This window comes from Sorex fumeus, unplaced genomic scaffold (assembly GCF_029834395.1).
Source record: "Sorex fumeus unplaced genomic scaffold, SorFum_2.1 ptg000034l, whole genome shotgun sequence".
Lineage (NCBI taxonomy): Eukaryota > Metazoa > Chordata > Mammalia > Eulipotyphla > Soricidae > Sorex > Sorex fumeus.
In genome coordinates, this window is record NW_026606091.1 from 43,956,608 (window position 1) to 43,978,250 (window position 21,643).

At 46.1% G+C, this 21,643-nt stretch overlaps 1 protein-coding gene across 3 annotated transcripts in view; it reads right to left on the reverse strand.

Annotated features, from left to right (window-relative positions):
• The window catches only part of TMEM245 (transmembrane protein 245), a 97,605-nt gene that overhangs the window by 9,158 nt on the left and 66,804 nt on the right, over nt 1-21,643 (reverse strand). For 2 of the 3 annotated variants that reach the window (XM_056116996.1, XM_056116995.1), the window contains 3 exons: nt 15,469-15,569; nt 12,934-13,108; nt 10,157-10,351 (listed from right to left, as the gene is read on the reverse strand). In XM_056116996.1, the coding sequence (XP_055972971.1) occupies nt 10,157-10,351; nt 12,934-13,108; nt 15,469-15,569 (471 nt within the window). Of the gene's footprint in view, nt 1-10,152; nt 10,352-12,933; nt 13,109-15,468; nt 15,570-21,643 lie in introns of those variants that run through there. The other variant, XM_056116997.1, reaches the window with a different exon arrangement.

Below are 21,643 nucleotides of genomic sequence, written 5' to 3' on the forward strand. Positions count from 1 at the left end.
GAGAGTACATAACCCATCCAGAGATGATCCCTCATGCCAAGCAGGAGTGACTCCTGAGCACAGAGCCAGGAGAAAGTTCTGAACACAGCTGGGTGTAGCCCAAAACGCAAACACAAATCAATAAAAGTTCCCCTGTGCGCTTCCTGTGTGCCACACACCAGGGCAGGAATGACTGCAAAGTGCCGGGCAAGTCAGAGGGAGCTGCTACCTGCAGAACACCTCCCAGCCGGGAGGGCAGACAGCAAAATGCGGATGCATGAGACATGACTAGATCCCAGGAGAAGGTGCTCAGAGGACGCAGAACACGGACAACTTACTTAGTCTAGGGAGGGTCAGTAACTTCAAAGAAGTCACAAGCTTAAAGTCACAGGATACCGAGCTTGGCTAGAAACGGGGCAGTGAGTTTTTTCTGGGGGTATGGGAACTATTCCTGGTGTGGTGCTCAGAAGCGTGGGTGGACCTAGGTGGAGCCCGGAGCTCCCACACACAGTGCAAATGCTCCCACCCATTTGAACCATCTTCCTGCCATCTTACTGATGTACTTAAATTTTACATGCCAGAGGCTAGGATGATGGTGGAATCAAAGTAACCGTCATCTCTTTATTTTTCTATTTAATTTTTTTGGGGGGGGTGGGGGGGCACACCCAGTGGTGCTCAGGGCTTACTCTTTCTCTGGGATCACACTCAGCTGGGCCCAGGGGTCCACAGCTGAGGTCAGGGAGCAAATCAAGGGCAGTTGTGTGCAAGCCAAGAAGCTAACCCTCCGCTACCTCTCCAACTCTTCCCCTTAAATATAAAATATATATATATTTTTTTGCTTTTTTGGGTCACACCTAGCAGTGCACAGGGGTTCCTCCTGGCTCTGCACTCAGGAATTACTCCTGGTGGTGCTCGGGGGACCACATGGGATGCTGGGAATCGAACTTGGGTTGACCACGCGCAAGGCAAACACCCTACCTGCTGTGCTATCACTCCAGCCCCTAAGTATTTTTGGTAAGGAAAAATGTTATTGATTTTCCATGGCTTATAATACCATTTAATCTTCACGAATCCAAATTTTGCCTTGGGGGAGGGTGGTTTGCTTCTGTAGCCATTTTGGGGCCACACCCAGAGGTGCTCAGGCATGCTTAGGAAGTTGTGGTGCCCAGTAAGGAGCCTGGAACTGCTACGTGCAAAGTATGACCCAGACTCTGTCATCTCCCAGGGGCCTTATTTATCTGTTTTATGTATTTTAATCCCCTTTCCCTGCCCTGCCGAGAGAAAGAATTTCGCTGGCAACATACCCCCACGTTAAAAGATGGTGGAGTCATGTTCTCAAAGCAAGCACTTTTTAATTTTATTTATTTATTTATTTATTTTTATGTAGGAGTACTGCTATTTATTCAGCCACTGATTAGCTGATTGAATTGTGCATGAACTCCACCTTACCTTTTTTTTCTTCATTTTTTATAATTTATTTATTGAATCACCGTGAGAGCAGTTACAATGCTTTTGGGTCTAAGTCTCGGTCATACAATGAAACACCCGTACCTTCACCAGTGCCCATTCTCCACCACCAAAAATCCCAGTATACCCCCATCCCACACCCTCCCCCTGCCTGTGGGGCAGATGATTTCCACATTACTCTCTCTCTACTTTGATCACATTCAAAATTTCGACACCAGACCCACCATTATTATTTGAGATTTACCCCAACACTCAGATATGCTGAAAAGGCAACAATAGACAATTTGTGTTCTATTGTTGGTTATGAATAACATATGATGTCGCGTGGCTGCAGTAGGGCCATGTGATTTTGAAATTTAGAAATTTTAACACTTAAATCTGGAGGGATTTCTGCCAAAAGCCACTGGGTTTCGAGATCTGCTCCTGAGTCTCTGGGATCATGGCCGTTGAGTAGCTTGAACAGGAGCCAGAGAGGCCATTCGTGGGCAATGACTTGGGGTCTAGTTGGGACGGGGAGACCAGGACCGGCTCCACCCCCATTCTATGAGGCCCAACAAGTTTCATCACTGCGGGTCCAGACCTGACTGTCCAATGGCCTCTGGAGGATGATGGCCACTGAGCCGCCAAGGGGGAGCAAGTGGAGGGACAGCACCCTTTCCTCCCTGGGGTGGCCCGGCGACAGTAACGTACTATGGGATCCGGACGCATTTCTGCCAAAAGCCGCTGGGTTTCGAGATTTGTTTCTGAGTCTCTGAGATCAGGGCCATTAAGCAGCTTGATCAGGAGCCAGAGAGGCAGTTCATTGGCAATGACTTGGGGTCTCATTGGGGTGGGGACCAGCTCCACCCCCATACCATGAGGACCTGCATGTCTCGTCACTGGGGGCCCAGACCTGACTGTCCAATGGCCTCTGGAGGATGATGGCCACTGAGCCGCCAAGGGGGAGCAAGTGGAGGGACAGCACCCTTTCCTCCCTGGGGTGGCCCGGCGACAGTAACGTACTATGGGATCCGGACGCATTTCTGCCAAAAGCCGCTGGGTTTCGAGATTTGTTTCTGAGTCTCTGAGATCAGGGCCATTAAGCAGCTTGATCAGGAGCCAGAGAGGCAGTTCATTGGCAATGACTTGGGGTCTCATTGGGGTGGGGACCAGCTCCACCCCCATACCATGAGGACCTGCATGTCTCGTCACTGGGGGCCCAAACCTGACTGTCCAGTGGCCTCTGAAGGATGGTTTTCTCTTATTTTAAGGACATAAAAATGGATTCGTCAGTGGATTACAATAAAATGTAACTGTCAGGTGTGATTTTCGGTTTTTGTTTTGTTTTGTTTTATTAAAGTTTTGGGGCCACACCCACTCGTGTTCAGGGGCTACTCTTGTCTCTGTGCTCAGAGGTCATTTCTTTAGCTAGTGCCCAGGGGACCATATGTGGTGCCATGGGTAGAATCAGCACTAGGCACATGTAAAAAAAGTGCCCAAATCCCTCTATTTTCCCCCATGGACTCCTGACGCCTTGATATATGAATAGCCCCAAAACCCAGGTTCCAGAAAGAGGCCTGAGAGGACCCTCATGTCGTGTCGTGGGGCAGGGAAGCATACGGAGTGCATGTTCCTCGGTGCCTCCAAATGAAATCCTCAAGGTTAGCATAAAGGCCATGGGAGTGCTGGTGTTTTTGTAGAACACCTCCTTGCAAAGTCAAAAAACTAACTTCTTGCTCTTTTAAAATAGGACATTCATGGGGGCTGGAGCAATAGTACAGTGGGCAGGATGTTTGCCTCACACGCGGCCAACCCGGGTTCAATTCCCAGCATCCCATATGGTCCCCCAAGCACCGCCAGGAGTAATTCCTGAGTGCGTGAGCCAGGAGTAACGCCTGTGCATCACCAGATGACCCAAAAAAGAAAAAAAAACAGGACATTCACATCTTAATTACCAAGCTTCCTCCCCCCCCCACCCCAAAAAAAAAGACATTCAAAGACTCTTTAACTTTGTATGTGAAACTGTGACAGATATTCCAGTAAGGTTAAGATGGTGCTTATAAAAACAGAAGTGAAATACAAATAACTCGTGCAAAGAGGAAAGAGAGCAGAGTGCCTAGGAGACACATTCCATTGTCCCCTTCAGAACCACCAAAGTGTCACAGAGGGCAAGAGGAAATCTGAACACGAGAGCAACATTCCCAGAAAAGTCCCTGGGATAAGCTCCAACCTCCTCCTTAAAGAGGGTTTTTTTTTCTTTTCACTTTACAATTAAGAGATTGCTGCTCACTCGTCGATAGGTGTGAAGTAAGCATATCAAATCAAGTCTACTATCCTGTCCAAAAAGCAAGAAAATCAAGTACTCTAAGAAAATCAACCTAAGAAGTTCAGTTTATTCTTTTTTTAAAAAAATCATCAAAGTTTTATTTTATTTATTTATTTTTTGCTTTTTGGGTCACCCCTGGCGATGCAAAGGGGTTACTCCTGGCTCTGCACTCAGGAGTTACTCCTGGAGGTGCTCAGGGGACCATATGGGATGCTGGGGATCGAACCCGGGTCAGCCGCGTGCAAGGCAAACGCCCTACCCGCTGTGCTATCTCTCCAGCCCCAGTTCAGTTTATTCTAAGACACGTGACTACAGGAATTAAAGTTGTAAAATCTAAGATCTGAAATCTGAAAATCTAAGGAAATTAAGTACTAAATTAAGTACTGTCAAACAAATGACCTCAGAAATGTTTCTGTCCTCTTCTACACTTCCAAAGCGGCCCCCACCGCAGCCCTGGCCCCACGGTGATAAAGGGGAACAGAAGAGACAGGTTCTGATGGTCCAATGGGAGCCAACATAGCCAGGCGCTGAGTGCGCTCTGCCTACACATCCAGCCCACACCCAGGGTGTGTCCTCCACTGCCAGGAGCAAGGAGCAGAGGGCGAGGAGGTCTCTTCATCTCAGGAGGAAGGTGCTCACGCATCAGAACTGAGCCACGAGCACACACCAAGTCCTGCACCTGGGTATACCAATGCCGCATCTTCAGTAAGAGGCATGTCTAATGAAGCACGTGCCCCCATCCTCTAGGGTAAATTTCTTGTTTGGGGCCGTACCTGGCGGTGCTCAGGGCTGACTCCTGGCTCTGCACTCAGGGAGCACTCCTGGCAGGGCTCCGGGAACCTTAAAAGTGTTGTCAGGAATCAAAGCCGGGTCTGAGGCTAAGTACCTTACCCGCTGTACTGTTGCTTCAGCCCCTATAATTACAGTCTCACGTAAAGCAAGAGCGCCTAGACTAAGCCAAGCCCTCCCCCGGTTCACGGCTCTGGAGAGACTATTCCCTCACAGCCTGTTCACTCCCTCATCCAGGAACTCAGCATCTGGAAACCCTGGGAAGTGAGAGCCACCGGACCCCATGCCGTGTAGCAGCCACCAGGGAAGGACCAAAGCCACTTAAGCACAAGTGCAAAGCAGTGCCACACTGTAGACAAGAAGGACCAGGTGCCCCTTACGAAAGCACTGGCCGGAAGGACGTAACCGAACCCGAGGGCTTAGGGAGGCTTTGCTGACGACCTGTCATCTGAGTTGATACCTGAATGATCAGGAGTTAATTAAGCCAGGGAAGACAGGGGAAGGGGGGGTCTGTCGAGAGAGAGAGAGAGAGAGAGAGAGAGAGAGAGAGAGAGAGAGAGAGAGAGAAACAGAGAGACAGAGAGACAGAGAGAGAGCAGGCGCGCGAAAAACGGCAACCATGAAGGCCCTGACAGCAAGCCAGGAGGGCTTTGGAGTCAGACATTCCAGGACACATGAGGAAGGCACATGACAGTCCTTGGTAGCTGTGTTGTACAAGGTGCTGGTTAATCTTTCTCCTACAAGCAGCCGGAAGAGTCACTTCTGGCAAGAGAATATGAGCGGGTATGCTGCATTCTGTGTCTGTAATTGTTCTTTATAGGCCTTGGACGGGATAAGGGCACAGGGGACCTCTCCACTCCTCCATCTCCCTCTCAGTGAGACAGGAAGGGCAGCCTCCCCTAGCCTCTTGAGAAGACAAAGGGCTGACTGAGTAAACTCTGACAGCATGTGGCCTGTTGTGTCACTGCACTGGGCACTCGGCAAGTCCCAATACACGTCAGCCGTGCCTGCTTCTGATCCTCTTGAAGAGGTCAGACTTCCCCACTGGAGAACGATGGCCCCAAAGGCTGAAGTCCATAGCCCCAGGTTTGACCCCCACCACCACACAGCCCCTGAGCACCAATAAGTGTACTCTCTACCCCTCAAAAAAAGAGAGAGTAGGGTACTGAACATACTTTTTTTTTCCCCAGAAGCCCTCAAAATTCTATTGAAATCACAGTAAAAGCATTTTTCGTTTGTTTACTGGGATACGGATAGCTGTGCTGAGATGAATCACTCCGGACCATGCTCAGGAATCACAAGAGATGCCAGCGATTGAACTAGAGTTGGTCACAGGCAAGGCGAGCACCGAACCCTTGTACTGTCTCTCTGACCTTGTGTGAGTTTTTTATTTTTTTTTGAGTCACACCACTCAACAATGCTCAGGGGTTACTCCTGGCTCTGCACTCAGGAATTACCCCTGCGATGCTTAGGGGACCATATGGGATGCCAGGGATTGAACCTGGGTCGGCCTCATGCAAGGCAAATGCCCTACCCACTGTACTATGGCTCTGGCCCCGTATGAGCATTTTTAAAGGGACAACCCTGTCTTGGAAAAGGAGGCGGGGGAGAAAGTGTAAGAGCTAGGAGCAACACACTTTTCAGAGGTGGACAGCTGTGAGAACAGCCAAGAGGCAAGAAGTACGATTTATACAGCAAACCACCCCACCCCACGCCTGCCCCATCAAGTGACTGGTCCTGGGGTTGCTTGGTGGTGTGAAAATAAACCTAGAGGAATTGCCTCAAGTCTGCTTGAAAGGACAGGGAAGTGGCTCGGTACTAAGTTGTATGCCAGGCATGCGTGCGGCGTGGGTTTCAATCCCCGGCCCCACAAACACAAATAAACAAAAGTCTGTTTGAAAGGCAGCAGGACCCCAAAGTTCCAATACCCTCACCCACATCCACCGGGCCACGCAACTGCCCCTTCCATTGGGAGAAAATAGAAAATCTCTGGGGCGGGGGACAAATCCGGGGTTGGGCAAATAAATGCACACATATGCACGTCGCTCTCCAGTCCCTCTTTCTCTATCTTGCTCTGGAGTTCTGAAGGCCAAGCCGTCAACATCCAGGCAGGAGGCTGAAAATCTTTCTCTAAACGAACAGCAGAGCTAAAAAAGCACCAAGTACCAAATTTACCAATGGCCCTGCCAGCATGTATTAAGTAATGTCCACAACAACTGCCCAGGGTCTGAGTTAGAGTCTCAGCTGCCTATGTGTCCGTTCCCAAGAAGACCTGTTACCAATGCGATGAGTATGGCAGGCTAATACAACAAAGGGAGTCCGAGGAGGCAGTGAACTTCGATTTAATCAGTTAATCAGTTAACTTCGATCCAAAGGAGGGAAGGCCCATTCTAATCAGCCGAGCCCATTGCAAAGAAGGGTCCTGCGGGGACGGCACAGGGCACAGTGGCTAACACCCTTGCTTTGCTACTATGAGGTCAGGAGTTTGACTCCCAAGGCTGGGCCATGTGCCAAGTGCAATCTTGGTAAGTCTGCTGCTGATGCCTGGCAGCCGTGCTGAGATTTCCAGCTGTGCCAGAGCCAGGTGTGGCACTTGCGGGGGCACTGCGGTGGTAACCCCCCCAGGAAGCACTGCGATGGGAACGTGCGTAAGCGCCATTTACAGATGCAGGTCCTGACGAGCACTCAAGTGAGCGCCCCAGGCAAAAGCACATGACCCCTGGGGAGCCCCTTGGTTTGAGTTGTGTGGGCCTACAACCTGATTGTGTGACACCTCCAAACCAACCCCTGTGAGCACAGAGCCAACAAGCACGTGCTCATCCCCTGGTCACACATGCTCCACTCTAGGGAGGGAGTGAGAAAGGGGAAATAGATCAAAGTGAAAAATATAGAGTCTTGGGCCAGCAATGGAGCACGGGCATTGCGGAGCATCGGGAAAGGTCCTGAGTTTGATCCCTGGCACCAAAATACAAGCACAGGTAAAGAAATAAACCAAGTGCCCTAGAACAGATGACTGGTTAAAGAAACTTTGGTACATCTACACAATGGAATACCATGCAGCTGTCAGGAGAGATGAAGTCATGAACTTTGCTTATAAATGGATAGACATGGAGAGTATCATGCTCAGTGAAATGAGTCAGAAAGAGAAGGACAGACATAGAAGGACTGCACTCATTTTGTGGACTATAAAACAACATAACATGAGGCTGACGCCTAAGTATAGTGGATACACGGAACAGGTAGATTGCTCCATAGCTGGAAGCCTGCCTCATGAGCAAAGGGGAGAAGGCAGCTGGGATAGAGAAGGGATCGCTAAGAAAAAGATGGCTGGAGGAATCGGTCGGGATGGGAGATGTGTGCAGAAAGTGGATAAAGGACCAAACATGATAACCTCGCAGTGTCTGTATTGCAAACCATAATGCCCAAAAAGCAGAGAGAGATTATGGGGAATCATGTCTGCCATGGAGGCAGGGGGAGGGTAGAAAAGGGGGTGCATATCGGGGATACTGGTGGTGGGGAATTTGCACTGGTGGAGGGATGGGTGTTTGATCATTGTGTGATTGTAACCCAAACATGAAAGCTTGTAACTATCCCATGGTGATTCAATAAAATTAAAAAGAAAAAAAAACAGAAATAAACCAAACCATAAGGAAAAAATATAAAAACCAAAACAAACCAAAAAAAAAATAAATAAACCCCCAAAAACCCCCCCAAAAAACACCAACTTTGCTAGCTTCTTTTGTTTTGCCTCCACAAGTCTTGCTTTTCCTACCTTGGAATCATTCCTAGTTTCTCTCAAACGAGAGCAAAATATTAATCAGCCAATTTTTTCCCTGCTGCCTGACCTGACTGGTGAGCCCAGGAGTAAGGCATCGCCTCTGCTGCGCTTGGCTGCTTTCAAGTAACTGTTCACCTACTGTAACTGTAACCCACGAGGCAGAAAAGACAATAGCTAGTATCATCTTTGTTAAACCCACTTTCAGGCCTACACCTTAGAGAGAGAGTGTGTATGCATGCCCAAGCTTGAAAAATCCTAAAACATCTAGAGACCGAAAATATGTATTGAATAACTAACTACTAGGTCAAGGAAGAAATCCAAGAGAAACATTTAAAAATCTCGAAGACAAATAAGAATGAAGTCAGAAGTGATCAGGTCGTGTGGGGTATAAGCAAAAAACAGTACTAAGACGGAATGAAGGTCAAAGTCAGGGTTACACCAAGAAACAGAGGAAATCTCAAATAAACAATCTGACCTCACACTTTAAGGCACTAGATAAAAAGAAGAAACAAATTCAAAACTCATTAGAAAGCAGGATGCAAAAAAAAATTAAGAAACAAAAACACAAATTATCGATGAGATCGAGAGGAGATAGTTTCTTGTAAAGGACTGTCAGGCAGGATAATCCTTTCTAGCAAGGCTCATGGGGGGGGGGGGGGAAGATATTTGGGTTGGTGGGTGGATTGGAGGATGAGCAACTGCAGAATGCAAGTCAAGAAAGTATAACTCCATACAGGCAGGCTCAGAGAGTTTTCTCCCAACTTTTCATTTTGAAAAAGTATATATCTAGAGGGAGATGAAAAGAGCATAAATCTACAACCACGGGTCCTTCATCTTCAGCAGCCAGCAATACTGTGGTATAGGCAGCATTTTTTTCAACCTTTAACACTGGCAGACAGGTGAAAAGAGAAGGAATATTTCACCAACCGCTAAAGCAGAAGTGAAAAACAGCATCTGTAATCAGGATATTCCTACAGTTATTATCCATACACAGTTCAATATTTGTAACAGCACAGCATGATCCAAGGGAACCTTGTGCTGAGCAGCAGAAACTTCCCTGAGGAGTGGCAAGAAATCTCTGAAAGCTGGCACGGGTCGGGACGAGCAGCTGAAAAGCACTTCTACAAACAAGTTCTCCAAAGGCAACAGAAAAGAAGAGCGAGAGAACTAGTCTGCAGCAGGAGGTCTAGAAGCTGGGGACAGGAACACAGGAGGACAAGGGGGGAGGGGGAGAGTGCCTGCCACAGAGGCAGGCTGGGGAGGCAGGAGGGAGACTGGGGACACTGGTGAAGGAACATGGGTATGCCTGACACTTAATAATGAGTAACTTTGTAACTCTGTAATTCACAGGGATTCAATGTAAAAAAAAAAAAAACTCTCTTAATGTGACCTGTCACATTTACAGGAGAGTCTGCTACTGCCCTATGACATCTAAGAAATTGAAGTTGATATAATAGTATCTAGCGTTAGGTTCCAAACTCATCAAGTTTTCCAATTATTATTCAGGAACAGAATTTAAACACTTCACCTAGTCCAGAGCCCGATCACGGATTCATGCACGGCGTCCGTCCTATCAGCTGACTTTTCTTAAATCTAGTGCACGATGCAGTCAGTCTTTTATTTATCATCCTGTTGTGACAGTAACCATTCTGGCCCAGTTTAGTTTTTCAAGTGTTCCTGGTCCAAGAAACCCAAAGATGACACAAATGGTTTCGAATTGAGCAGCCTGTGTCATCTTGGGCGGGGAACCTATATCTTAATGTCAAGACCACACAGGTCAGGAGTGCAGACATGGAACAGTTCAGCCTCACGGCTCACGGTTACTCGGCTTGACTCACCGCTGTGTGGGAGCAGGCCAGGGAGTCTGGCTGGGCGTGGGCATTGAGTTCGTGGGGCTCACTAGCATGGCGCTGTAGATATTGGAGGCCACTACGAGGATGCAGAGCAGTATGGGTCCGATGATCGCTCCCTCCAGGCCAAGGTAGTAGGCACCGCCCGCCACGGCCAGGCCGGTCAGGTAAGGATGGCCACCCCTGCAACGAAGAGCAAGGCCAGCTCAGGACACGGAGCCAGCAGGAACCCGGGAGTCCATCCTGAACCTCTCTTGACCACCAGGGTCCGTTCTTGGGTACCAAAGGCCAGACCACTTGTCACCGGCTTTCCTTTGGTTGCCTCAATACAATGAACTGGGCATGGGTTGGAACACCACAAAATCCAAGAATTTTCTTGCCCAGGAAACATGTGAGACACCTGCCCTTGCCACAGGCCAGGCAACGGAAGGAGTGAAGTCAGCCTGTCAATTGGTTTCTGGCACTGATTGTGGGGCCAACACTACCTCGTCCTGGGTACGGACGTGGCCTATTAGGTTGACTTCCATCAAGCATCACTGTGTGGGCATTATTTAGCCTGTCATTCAATATGATTTTCACTAGCAGAGATACTCTTGTATCACTGTCACTCAAAGATTACATCTTCCGGTAACCTACTAAAATACTGTCTTTAATCACCGATAAAAGGCATCCAGAGGGCAAGGTCTATTACAAAACCTGAGAGTTTTCATTCTGAGGAATACCATGATGGTTGGTTGCCTGGTGGTCAAAGACTCACTTATGTAACTGAAGAAGATTAGATAAATTGTAGGAGCAGACCACCGTGGTAGAACAAGTGAGGAATAAATATAAGGCAGATTCTCTTTGTTTCAATCATTGAAACACAGGTAATTGGACCAATTTAGCAAGGAACCAACCACTAAATACTTTGGATAGTCTGTGTTATTATATTACATTTCAGTAAGTAATGTTTAAGGTGAATCAGTCTTGAGGCAACTAATGTGTGTGTAATTTTTCTTCTTCATTATAGAGTATAGTCTGGAATACCAATCCAAAAATAATATGTGAGCTGTTTTCCCTAAACAATGCACTTGAGAAAAATTTCTATCACAAGTTTTAAAGCTTTGGGGGCTAGTATGATAACAGGAGATAGGGTGCTTACCTGGTCTATGACCAACCCAGGTTCAACCCCGGCACCCTATGTGGTTCCCCGAATCCTACCAGGAGTGATCCTTGAGCACAGAGCTAGGAGTAAGCCCTGGAATGGTCGGGTATAGCCCCCAAACAAAAACCGACTTTTTGAGCTTTAAAAATAATAAGCAACTATTGGTATTTTTATAGAGAATTGCTCACCGGAGACTGAGCACAGGATCTCAAACATGCAAAGCATGAACTCTACTACTTAGCCTTTATTCCCAGCCAAATTTGGCAGCATTCAAATAAAAGCTTCCTTTATTAAAAAAAAAATTATTTATTCAGGTTAGGGATGCAGCTCTATGACTGCCATGACTCACATGTATAAGACTCTGGGCTTGATCCCCAACACCAAAAACACAGAGAGAAGAACTCAGGTAAAAATCTCTCATCTCCTAAGGATATTTTTTAAAGTATTATTTTATTAAAATAAGACAACATAGAAAACTTCTAGTTAGAAATTGTACCATAAAATTATGGCAATATTTAAATAGGAAAGAGAGCACTTAAAACTATAAATTCTACAACTACAAGTAATTGCCATTTACATTTCAACTGTTAAGACTTGCAAACCACACTCCGCTGAGCTCCTTTCATCTTTAACTCTCTTCAGCAAGTTTTAGGCACAATGTTCCTATCATAAGGCTTGCTGTGGAGTTTCTTGTGCGCTAAGACACTTTGCATCATGTTCGCTTTTAATTTGCTAGCCAGAAAACCAACTGGTATCCCGTGTGGCTCTGTGGAATTTCACATCAACTGAAGAGCCCTCCCTCGATAAACTCTCATCTCATCATACATGATTTTTTTTATACTTAATGTCAATGAAAAAAAAAAAGGACAATTTTAGAAGATCGCTTTGAATGTTTTCAGCTGATCACAATTCAACATATGATTATCTTCTAGAGTCCAATAAGCTTTTAATGTGAATGTAACTAAATGGGAACTGGCTTGACTTACTCAGAGCAATTTGAAAGAGATAAAAATCTACAAAAAAGTCTACAAAAAGTGTCTCTGTGTGTGTGTGTGTGTGTGTGTGTGTGTACATATGGCAGTTCTTCCTTAAATGTAACCTGCTTTCATCCTAAGACCATACTATAATTGGAGATTTCTGCTTGATGAGATTTGGTTTTATAGGGAAATTCTCAGACACACAATCCAATAATATTTTCCTCTGAGAGCAGAGGAGCTCTGGGGCCAAGGTACACTTCAAGGGCTGTATCAGTCAGGCTTTCCATATACAAGGCCCTTGGTTTATCTCCTGACATCATCAAACAGGAAATAAAGCAGAAAAATAAGAGAGGCAAAGAAGCTCTGAAGACAAAACACTAATGTATTATTATATTTAAAGTCTCTTACATATATGTAGGCCTCTTTCTAGATTACATGTCACTAAATTAAACTTCATAATAGACTGACTCGTTATTAAATATACTTTCAAGGTATCACAGAAAGACGATTTCAGGGAACACTCCTAACACCTGTACTTCTTTCCTCATTCCCCGCAAAGGCAAAAACCAACTAAACAACCAAAAACTTCTTAAATAAAGGGCACAAAAAGATTCCCCAGCAGGGACGTTCTGGGGGATACTTACCCTGATATGTCTGAGTAGATGGCGGTATCAACGAAGTATGTCGGCAGGAGGTGGAAAACCAAGAGCAAGACAGCTTTGCACCCTAGGCCTTGTGCCAGCCACAGGTCCAGCACTGCCGGCACGGCTGCCCAGTACGTCCCCAGAAAGGGCACTGCTCCCAGGATGGCGGCCAGCGCTGATCAAGGGCAAAAAGGAAGGACACAATACTGTCACCCAACAGCAGAACCTAAGCACCCACCACTGAAAACTCTCCCCCCACCCAAATCGGTTAAAGAAATACAGACTCCAACTTTGGAGGGCTTTTTTACAGAGCTTGCTTCGTAAACCAAGAACCTGCATCTTAACTGGAAACTGAAAATCTTTCTGGTGTGTGCCTCCTTCGAGGGTGGCGGGGTCAGAAGGAATGGTTGGGTCACACCTGGCAGTGCTCAGGAGTTACTCCTGGCTTGGCACATGAGAATTACTCCTAGCAGTGCTCTGGAGACCATATGGGATGCTGGGGATCAAACCTGTGTCAGCCTTGTGCAAGGAAAGCAAGCACCCAACCTGCTGTACTATCTCTCCAGCCCGCAGTTCTTATTCTGAGTCAATGATTAGTTAATTAATACAGTCATGTATCATACGTGGTGACTGCTGTAACTGTAGTTTGTGCTGGGGCCCAAAGCCAAATCAGAAGTTAATTTCAAAACCTCAGAATCGAATCTCTTTTCTTCACATTCCTTCTAATAAAATGGCATTTCCCGAAACGAAACAAAAGGGGCACTGCCAGGCAGCACACTGGGGACAGTCTGGCTGCCCCACCCAAACAAACAGGTCCTAATTCTGGTCCTGCCATTCAAAGGCACGATTCTGGGAGACTCGGGCTTTTCCTTTTCCCAAAAGACCACTGGCCAGGCTGCCTACTTCTCAAAGACCACCCACTCCATGTGCTCCCAGGCTGCGTGCATATCAGAGGATGGTTAAGTAGGCACCGAAGTAGAAAGGCGAAGGCAGACACAAAAGAGTGAAAAAACAGGAGCTGGAGCGATAGCACAGCGGGTAGGGCATTTGCCTTGCATGTGACTGACCCGCGTTCAATTCCCAGCAACCCATATGGTCTCCCGAGCACCTGCAGCACTGTGGCACTGTCCTCCCGTTGTTCATCGATTTGCTCGAGCAGGCCCAGTAACGTCTCTATTGTGAGACTTGCTGTTACTGTGTTTGGCATATCAAATATGTCATGGGGAGCTTGCCAGGCTTTGCCGTGCAGGCGAGATACTCTCGGTAGCTTGCCGGGCTCTTTGAGGGGCAGAAGAATCAAACCCAGGTTGGCCGTGTCAGCCGAGTGCAAGGCAAACATCCTACTGCTGTGCTATCGCTCCAGCCCGGCCCCCTGAGCACTGGCCTCCCCCAAGCACCACCAGGAGTAATTCCTGAGTGCAAAGCCAGGAGTAACTGTGCATTGCGAGGTGTGACCCAAAAAGCGAAGAAAAAAAAAGAGTGAAAAAACAGCAGCAGAGGTAAATGCAGAAGACACGCTGCCACAGAAATTAAGGAAGGAAAAAAGAAGAGACTGGAGAGAGAGTACAGCAGATAGAGCGCTTGCCTTGGATGTGGCTGACCCTGGTTCATTCCCCAGCACCACATATGGTCCCCCTGAGTCCCGCCAGAAATGATCCCTGCACAACAGGAGTAAGTCCTAAACACTGCCAGGTTTGGCCCCAAAAAAACAAAACTAAAAATAGAAGCAGGGGACCAGAGGAGGTAGCAAAGAGGAAAAGGCCAAAGGAATTTGCCTTCTGCCAAAAAACCATCAAATCATCCCAGTGCTTATGGATGAGGATCTGATGGGAGTGGGACTTAGGAAGCATGCAGCCAAGTGATTAGCCCCGGACAGAGGCTTTCATCTTCTACACTGCCCACACCCCGAACTCTCAAACCTTGTATTGTCACAGGACTCAAGCTGTCTCACCAGCCTACTGGTCCCTGATAAGGAGTTCGACTTAAACACCCAGTGCAAAGGACACGGTACATAATGGGCTAAATGCTAGAACATTCACTCAACAGGTCCATACGCAGGGCTCTCCATATACAGGAAGAGTTACTGGGGACGCAGTAATGAAGGAACACTGCAAATGATGCCTCTGCTATAAAGAACCAAACATGATGACCCTTCAGTATCTGCCCTGCAAACCATAATGCCCAAAAGGAGAGAGAGAGTATGGGGGAAATTGTCTGCCATGGAGGCAGGGGGAGGGTGGGAGAGGGGAAGGGATATACTGGGGACACTGGTGGTGGAGAATGTGACCTGGTGGAGGGATGGGTGTTTGATCATTGTATAACTGAAACTCAAACATGAAAGTTTTGTAACTGTTGTAACAGTATCTTACGGCAATTCAATTTAAAAAAAAAGAAGAAAAATGAAACAGGAAAAAATGCAAAATAATGGCTCTGCTCATCAAGTTAGATCTCAAGTCACAAAATCCGGCAGTTTAAACTTCAGGAAGATGGCATCAGCTTTCATTGAGTAATTTGGAGTTATGATATGATTGTTACCTGATGGTATGAAGACAATATTGATGCCAAATATAGTGTGAGTCAGCCAGGTATACAGTCCGTAGAAGCCGGCCATTTTGAGGGACGCATCAAACACCCCCCTAGAATGCCCAGAGACAAAGGGAAAGCAAATAAACACATCAGACTGTGAGCCACAAAAAACCAGCTTCTGGTTTCTTCACTTCAAATATAGTAACTTCTATTTTTTTTTTCCTAATAGCCTGAGAATGCTGTCTTCATCGTATTTCAAACAAACATGACTCTATTTTAAAAACCTGCAATCTGTTTATTATTTTTTTCACTTATAAAAAAAAATAGGTAAAACATTTGAAGATACCCAAGTCACCGAAACAATCAAGTTTTCACTCCTGAAGCAGATCTTCTACTGCCAAAATAAATGAAAAGAAAATTAAAGATGAATATCTGATGTCTGAGGATACTGAGACAATAAGAAATTCAGGCTGTGGCTGGCTCTTCCTTCCCCTCTGGAAAGAGCAAGGGAAGAACTTGTACTTCATCGGTCTTCTCTTGTCAACAAAATTCCCCCACATTTCTTCCAAGCACATAGACAAGCCTACGAATGAACTCTTCCATGGAGGCCAGTCATGGGGAGAAAAAGTATCAGGGGGAAAAGATACCATGTTAACTCCAAAGTAAAATCAGAAAGAAAAATTAACAGCAAGGTAAAAAACAGACCCACATATTGGGTGAATAAAAAGAATGAAGGGCAAGAGAAACGACAAACTCAGGTGCGTGCATCCTTCCTGCTTTTAGTAGGAAGATTACTACGGCAAGAAGGAGCTGCTCAGAGAAAGTGCAGAGACTTTTAAATTATTCCAAGGTGTCACAAAATTACACACCTGAAGATGTGCATGGTGTGGGGAAGGCACACTCGCTGACTCCCGAAGGAGGGAAGCTGCCTGAAGCTTCGAGAAACAGACAGTGGCAGCCCAGAAGATGCTGTATGCACAGAAGCAGACACCAAGCTTGCTAAAGCATCCATGAGGTGTAGGATCTGGAATCTAGGGGTTCGGAGACCAGGGTTTTGGTGAAACCTTCCTCATCATCCAGCCCAACAGTCTCATTCATGACTCTGCAATGCCATGTGACCACCGACAATAAGGATCTAGGTTTAAAAATGAAAAGTATGCAGCATCAAGAAAGACTGAGAGGAAGACAGCCCACACAAGACAGGAATGGTTCGAACAGTGACTGAACAGATGAGCGGAAAGAAAAAGAGAAAATGGCAGAGTTGCAAATTGCAAGCCTCCTGGAGAAAATAGCGGGGGGAAAAAAATAAAAAAGGTGGCTTCTCAACACAGGGAGAAGCCCAGAATTGGAAGAAAAGGGAACATGTTTAATTTTGGACAATGGTTAAGAAAAACAGGATGTTGAAAATGCCCAAGAACTGAGATAAAGAAGCAAAGCTTAGCAGAGAACTTGAGACAAGGGGTCTGTGATGCACCAAAGACTAATCATAGGAAAAGATAAGATAATCAAGGGGCAAGGCTATAGAAAAAGGGGCAGTGGCTGTGTTCTCCCAGGGGACTGAAGGACAAAGATACAACAGCCACAGGGATAATGAAATCATTTCTGTAACAGAAAGATAATCACGAGAGTAGAATTCCTACAGACCAAAGGAGATTTGAAAACCAGAAAACTCCTGGAGGGGGCCGGAAGGGGTAGAGAGCTCGCCTTGCATGTGGCCAATCCAGGTTTGATCTCCAGCCTGGTCCCCTGCGCACTGCAAGAGTAATTCTGGAGTGTAAAGTCAACCTCTAAGCACCCCCAGGTGTGTCCCAGAAAGCAGAAAACTCTTGAGCCTCACTTCCTCAATCGTAAAGGAGGGTTAACACAAGTGGATCTCAGGACACCTTTACGGAGAGTAATAATGCAAAGGGGAGACAGTGGCAGGAGACCACATGCTGCACACAGACCCGCTGATGGAGCAACTGTACCAAACAGTCACCCAGATACCAAGCGTGGCCCTGAAGGCCACGGAGCACTGGACTACTGAGTCCCAGCACTGGGTGTTCAGGGTGGCCCAACTGAGACCCAGATAGCTAGGAGTAGGCTCTGGACCCCTCAAGCAGTGCCTGAGAGGCACTTCCCCTGCATGCCCCCAAATAATACAATTATTTAAGAGCTAGCAATTAAGCTTAGCGATTTAAGAGCTAACTAAGCTTAGGGATCTGGTGCACAGTAGCACTAAATGAAGTAAGTTACATTACAGAAGTCTGTCCATCATCCCCAAGCCTATCTGTGATGTGGTAAGGCTAAATGCAGTGCACAGACTAGCTGGTCTCTCCTCCTTCCAGTTTCTGGACATTTATCTAGCTCTCCTTTGTGTCAAAGAGGTACAATCAAAGGCATGACAGGTCTAAGAGTGTAAGTAGCATATCACAAAGTTTTGGGCTAATTATCGAAAACTGCACTGACCAGGCTATTAAAATTAAATAATTAACAGGATCACTTGGAACATAAAATCCAGAGATGACTAGGAATAATCTATGTCTATAGTCACGCAAAACCCTATCTGCACATCGCTAATGGCATGCGCAATGTAGTTTCAATGGGCAAGCAAAAATCATTGATTTCATCAACGCGAGACTACTCCGAGATCCAATAAATTCTTTTCTCATTAACACACTCGTGATAACAAACTATGAATTACAATGTTGGTGGCGATGGGGGTGTCGAGAAGTCCCAGGCCCTGAGGACACCGTGGGGCGCTCGGCCACCAGTAATCAGGACACATATGTCTAAGGAAAAGGAACAGAAGGACAGCGAAGGGTTAAAACTAAATTCTGGGCCCAGGGAGATAATACAGTGGGGAGGGCACTTGCACTGCTCAGAGCTGAACCAGGTTCGATCCCTGACACCACATACCCTGAGTACCTCTAGGAGTGATCCCTGAGCACTGCCAGGTATAGACCAGCACCCCCAAACAAAATTTAGGTCTGGGCCTAAGAGAAAGTTCAATAGGTAAGCGCATGCTCTGCATGCAGGAGACCCAGGTTCAATCAATACCCGGCACTGTACAGAAACACCAAGCCGGTAGTAGCCTGAGCACCACTGGGTGTGCCCTGGAATAAATCACACACAGAAAATTGAATTCTGCCTGTCCGCAACACCCTGAATGTTAGGTCTGCCCTCTTCTCTTTCTAAGGGCAACACAGAAAAGAGAGAGGGTCGCCCCAGCTTCGACAATCACCACATAGATAAAACTGCCCTCTGGGAGAAGTATCCCCGGCAACCTCGATCCCCACTAACCCCTCCTGAGCAATCACAGTCATGGTCCATCTGCTCCAGAACACCCCGTTCCCCAGTACAACACACACCCATCTGGATGACAATGGCGTACCCATTCCCAAGGGCGGGCGTGCCGAATGTACTGCTGCAGGGCACGGGGGAGAGCTGAAAGCATGCCATGCCCACCGGGAACGCCAGCAGCCACACACGGAAGCACACCAGCAGGGGCGCCGCACTGGGGCATCTCAGGAGAGGCACTATTTAATTCAGTATCTCCTAATTACTAATGCATGAGTCTATCTTTGACAATGCTCACTGCCCAGGGACTCTTATTTTAATGCCACCTGGAAAATCAACAAGGGCTACTGCTATTACAGAAGCAAACAGGAAAAAAAAAAAGAGATTAATTCATCAACGTTAGTTCGAGTATAGGCCTATTAAAATTAATTCAGCGATTTTTTTAAGCATCCCTGTGAGAAACTATACATAAGACAAAGCTTTTGAAGGTCATTTTCTTTGAAAACTCAACGAAATAGTTGATTCCTACTGGACCCATCTTGTATCAAGTGGGTTAAAAAGCATTTATACAACTTGATTAACTAAGAACTTGAGCTAATTCAATTTTCCCAATTATGCAAAAGAGATTCTGCCTCTGTATTCCAGGGTCAGAGAGACGGCCCTTTAAATAAACAAAAACACGTTTTCTTAAAAGCTTTAAACTCTTGCCACTTTAAACAAATACCACTTAGAACCTTAAAATCCACAAGGAAAGTTTTCCAGTAAGTATTTCATTTGCTCAAACTCAAAACTGAAAATACAGATTAAATGGCACTTTATTTAAAAAAAAAAAAAATTCTCCAAAATTGAGAGGCAGAAGTGAGGAGCATGACCACTCCCCAAATGAAAATGTTTGGGAACACACGTTCTCTCACCTAATTCATCGGCAGAATTCGCACCCACCAGCACCGAGTAGCTGTAATTCCACAAGCAAGAGCCATACCCGGGTGCATGCACTCGTGTGGGAATACCACACACACTAAATTGCACGGAGGCCGTGACAACATGCAACTTAGAGATGTGCAATACCTCCACCAGAGCAAGCAGGGGGTGGGGGGCATCCGGGAGGAAGGGGAGATGCGAACATTCAGGGCAGTCCATGCGCGAAGGGGAGGAAAAGGGTTTGGGGTGCATGCCGCTCCATCTGAGCTCCACAGAACCAAAACCCAAGGAATACGCCTCGGAGGAACGTGTCTTCAGAACTGAGGACAACAATGAGGGTTCAAAAATTCAATGACACAACGGTGATGATGTGGACACATATTTCAGAAGGCAAAGCTCAAATAACAAAGACACTCTCACTGTCTTGGACGTGCACTGAACTCCCAACTGCAATTTCACTCTTAATGCTATTTTTTTTTTCTAATGGATCAGAGAGAATAAGTTCAGTGATTTCTACTTAATAGTGCGATGATAATTGGTACTTTAAAAAGTGAGTGATCACTAAGAATTTGCAGGTGAAATTGTACTGGGGACTTTACAATTTACTTTAATTAAAATTGCATAAATATTTTCCCCTCCATGAAGAAACATTTTCCCCCTCTTGAAGACAAGTCTTCAGAATTTAGAAACAAATAAGCAAGAAGATTCTCCAGAGGAAACTGCAAAGTTCATACATTTTTTAATTTGTCTCGAATTTAACTCCAAAGAAAAACAGAACAAAAGGACTTCAACTGCTAAAAGTCTTCTACTACAATCTTTATACTGCGTGATGGATACATATCATTCTGGATAGATAAATGGTTGAGCTAGTTTAGTGCACACTCCCGTTTTCAGTCTTGACAAAAATCTATCAGCTTTAAGAACCATTAAAACTTAAGAGATTTGGTACTGAGAGCTGTCAATTTTTTTTTCTTGCAAAAAAATAAAATGGGGCCAGAAAGATAATACAGGGATAAAGGTCCATGCAGAGGCCTTCAAATATGACTGGGTGTGGCCCTGGAGACCCCCCCCCCCCCAGCACTGCTGGAAGAATGGGTAATCCCCGGAACCAAAGTGCATCTGGAGGGGGCCACATCCAGTGATACTCACTAGCTACTGGAGGTATGGTGCTTGGTGGGGGAGATGACAGAGATGTCATTATATATCCACAGATGACAATATCTCTTTTAATATCAACTCTAAACCAAATTCTCCCCTAAGCCAAAAATCTTAATTTTCAGCTGCCAGCCTTGTGTATTCATCTGAACAGACTTATTACAATTCCATAGATCTAATTCACGATGTTCTGTGATTTAAAAACACAAAATTAGAAAAAACTGAATACACAAAGATCTTGTGTCATAGTGAGAGTCCACGCTACAAGATGAGCGATAAAGTCTCATCCTTCTCAAGGTTCGTTGTAGACAGGTAGACAGTATTCCGTGATGCCTGACTTAACGAGATGGTTGATCTACTAAAGTCTTTGTTATTAACTAGAGCCTTTATTATGGTTGATACAATAATTTTTTTTTTTTTGCTTTTTGGGTCACACCCAGCGATATTCAGGGGTTACTCCTGGCTCTGCACTCAGGAATTACTCCTGGCAGTGCTTGGGGGACCATATGGGATGCTGGGGATCGAACCCGGGTCGGCCGCGTGCAAGGCTACCTGCACTATTGCTCCAGCCCCCTGATTCAACACTTTAATCCACTGGAAGGCAGAAGGCTGGTTACTTTTCCTTCTTGGGAGAACATTTGCATAAATCTTTTGGAATCCAACAGATGTTACTTGGAAAATCTAAAGCTAGAATTCTCACCACTGGGTGAAAACTGGTGGCTGTGAAGCTTAGAAGAGACAGCAAAGACAGGGTCTTCCCTGGAGACGGCTTTACCCTGAAGTAGTTTCAAGAGAAAATGTGCTTCGAAGCATAGGTTTCTACATGCAA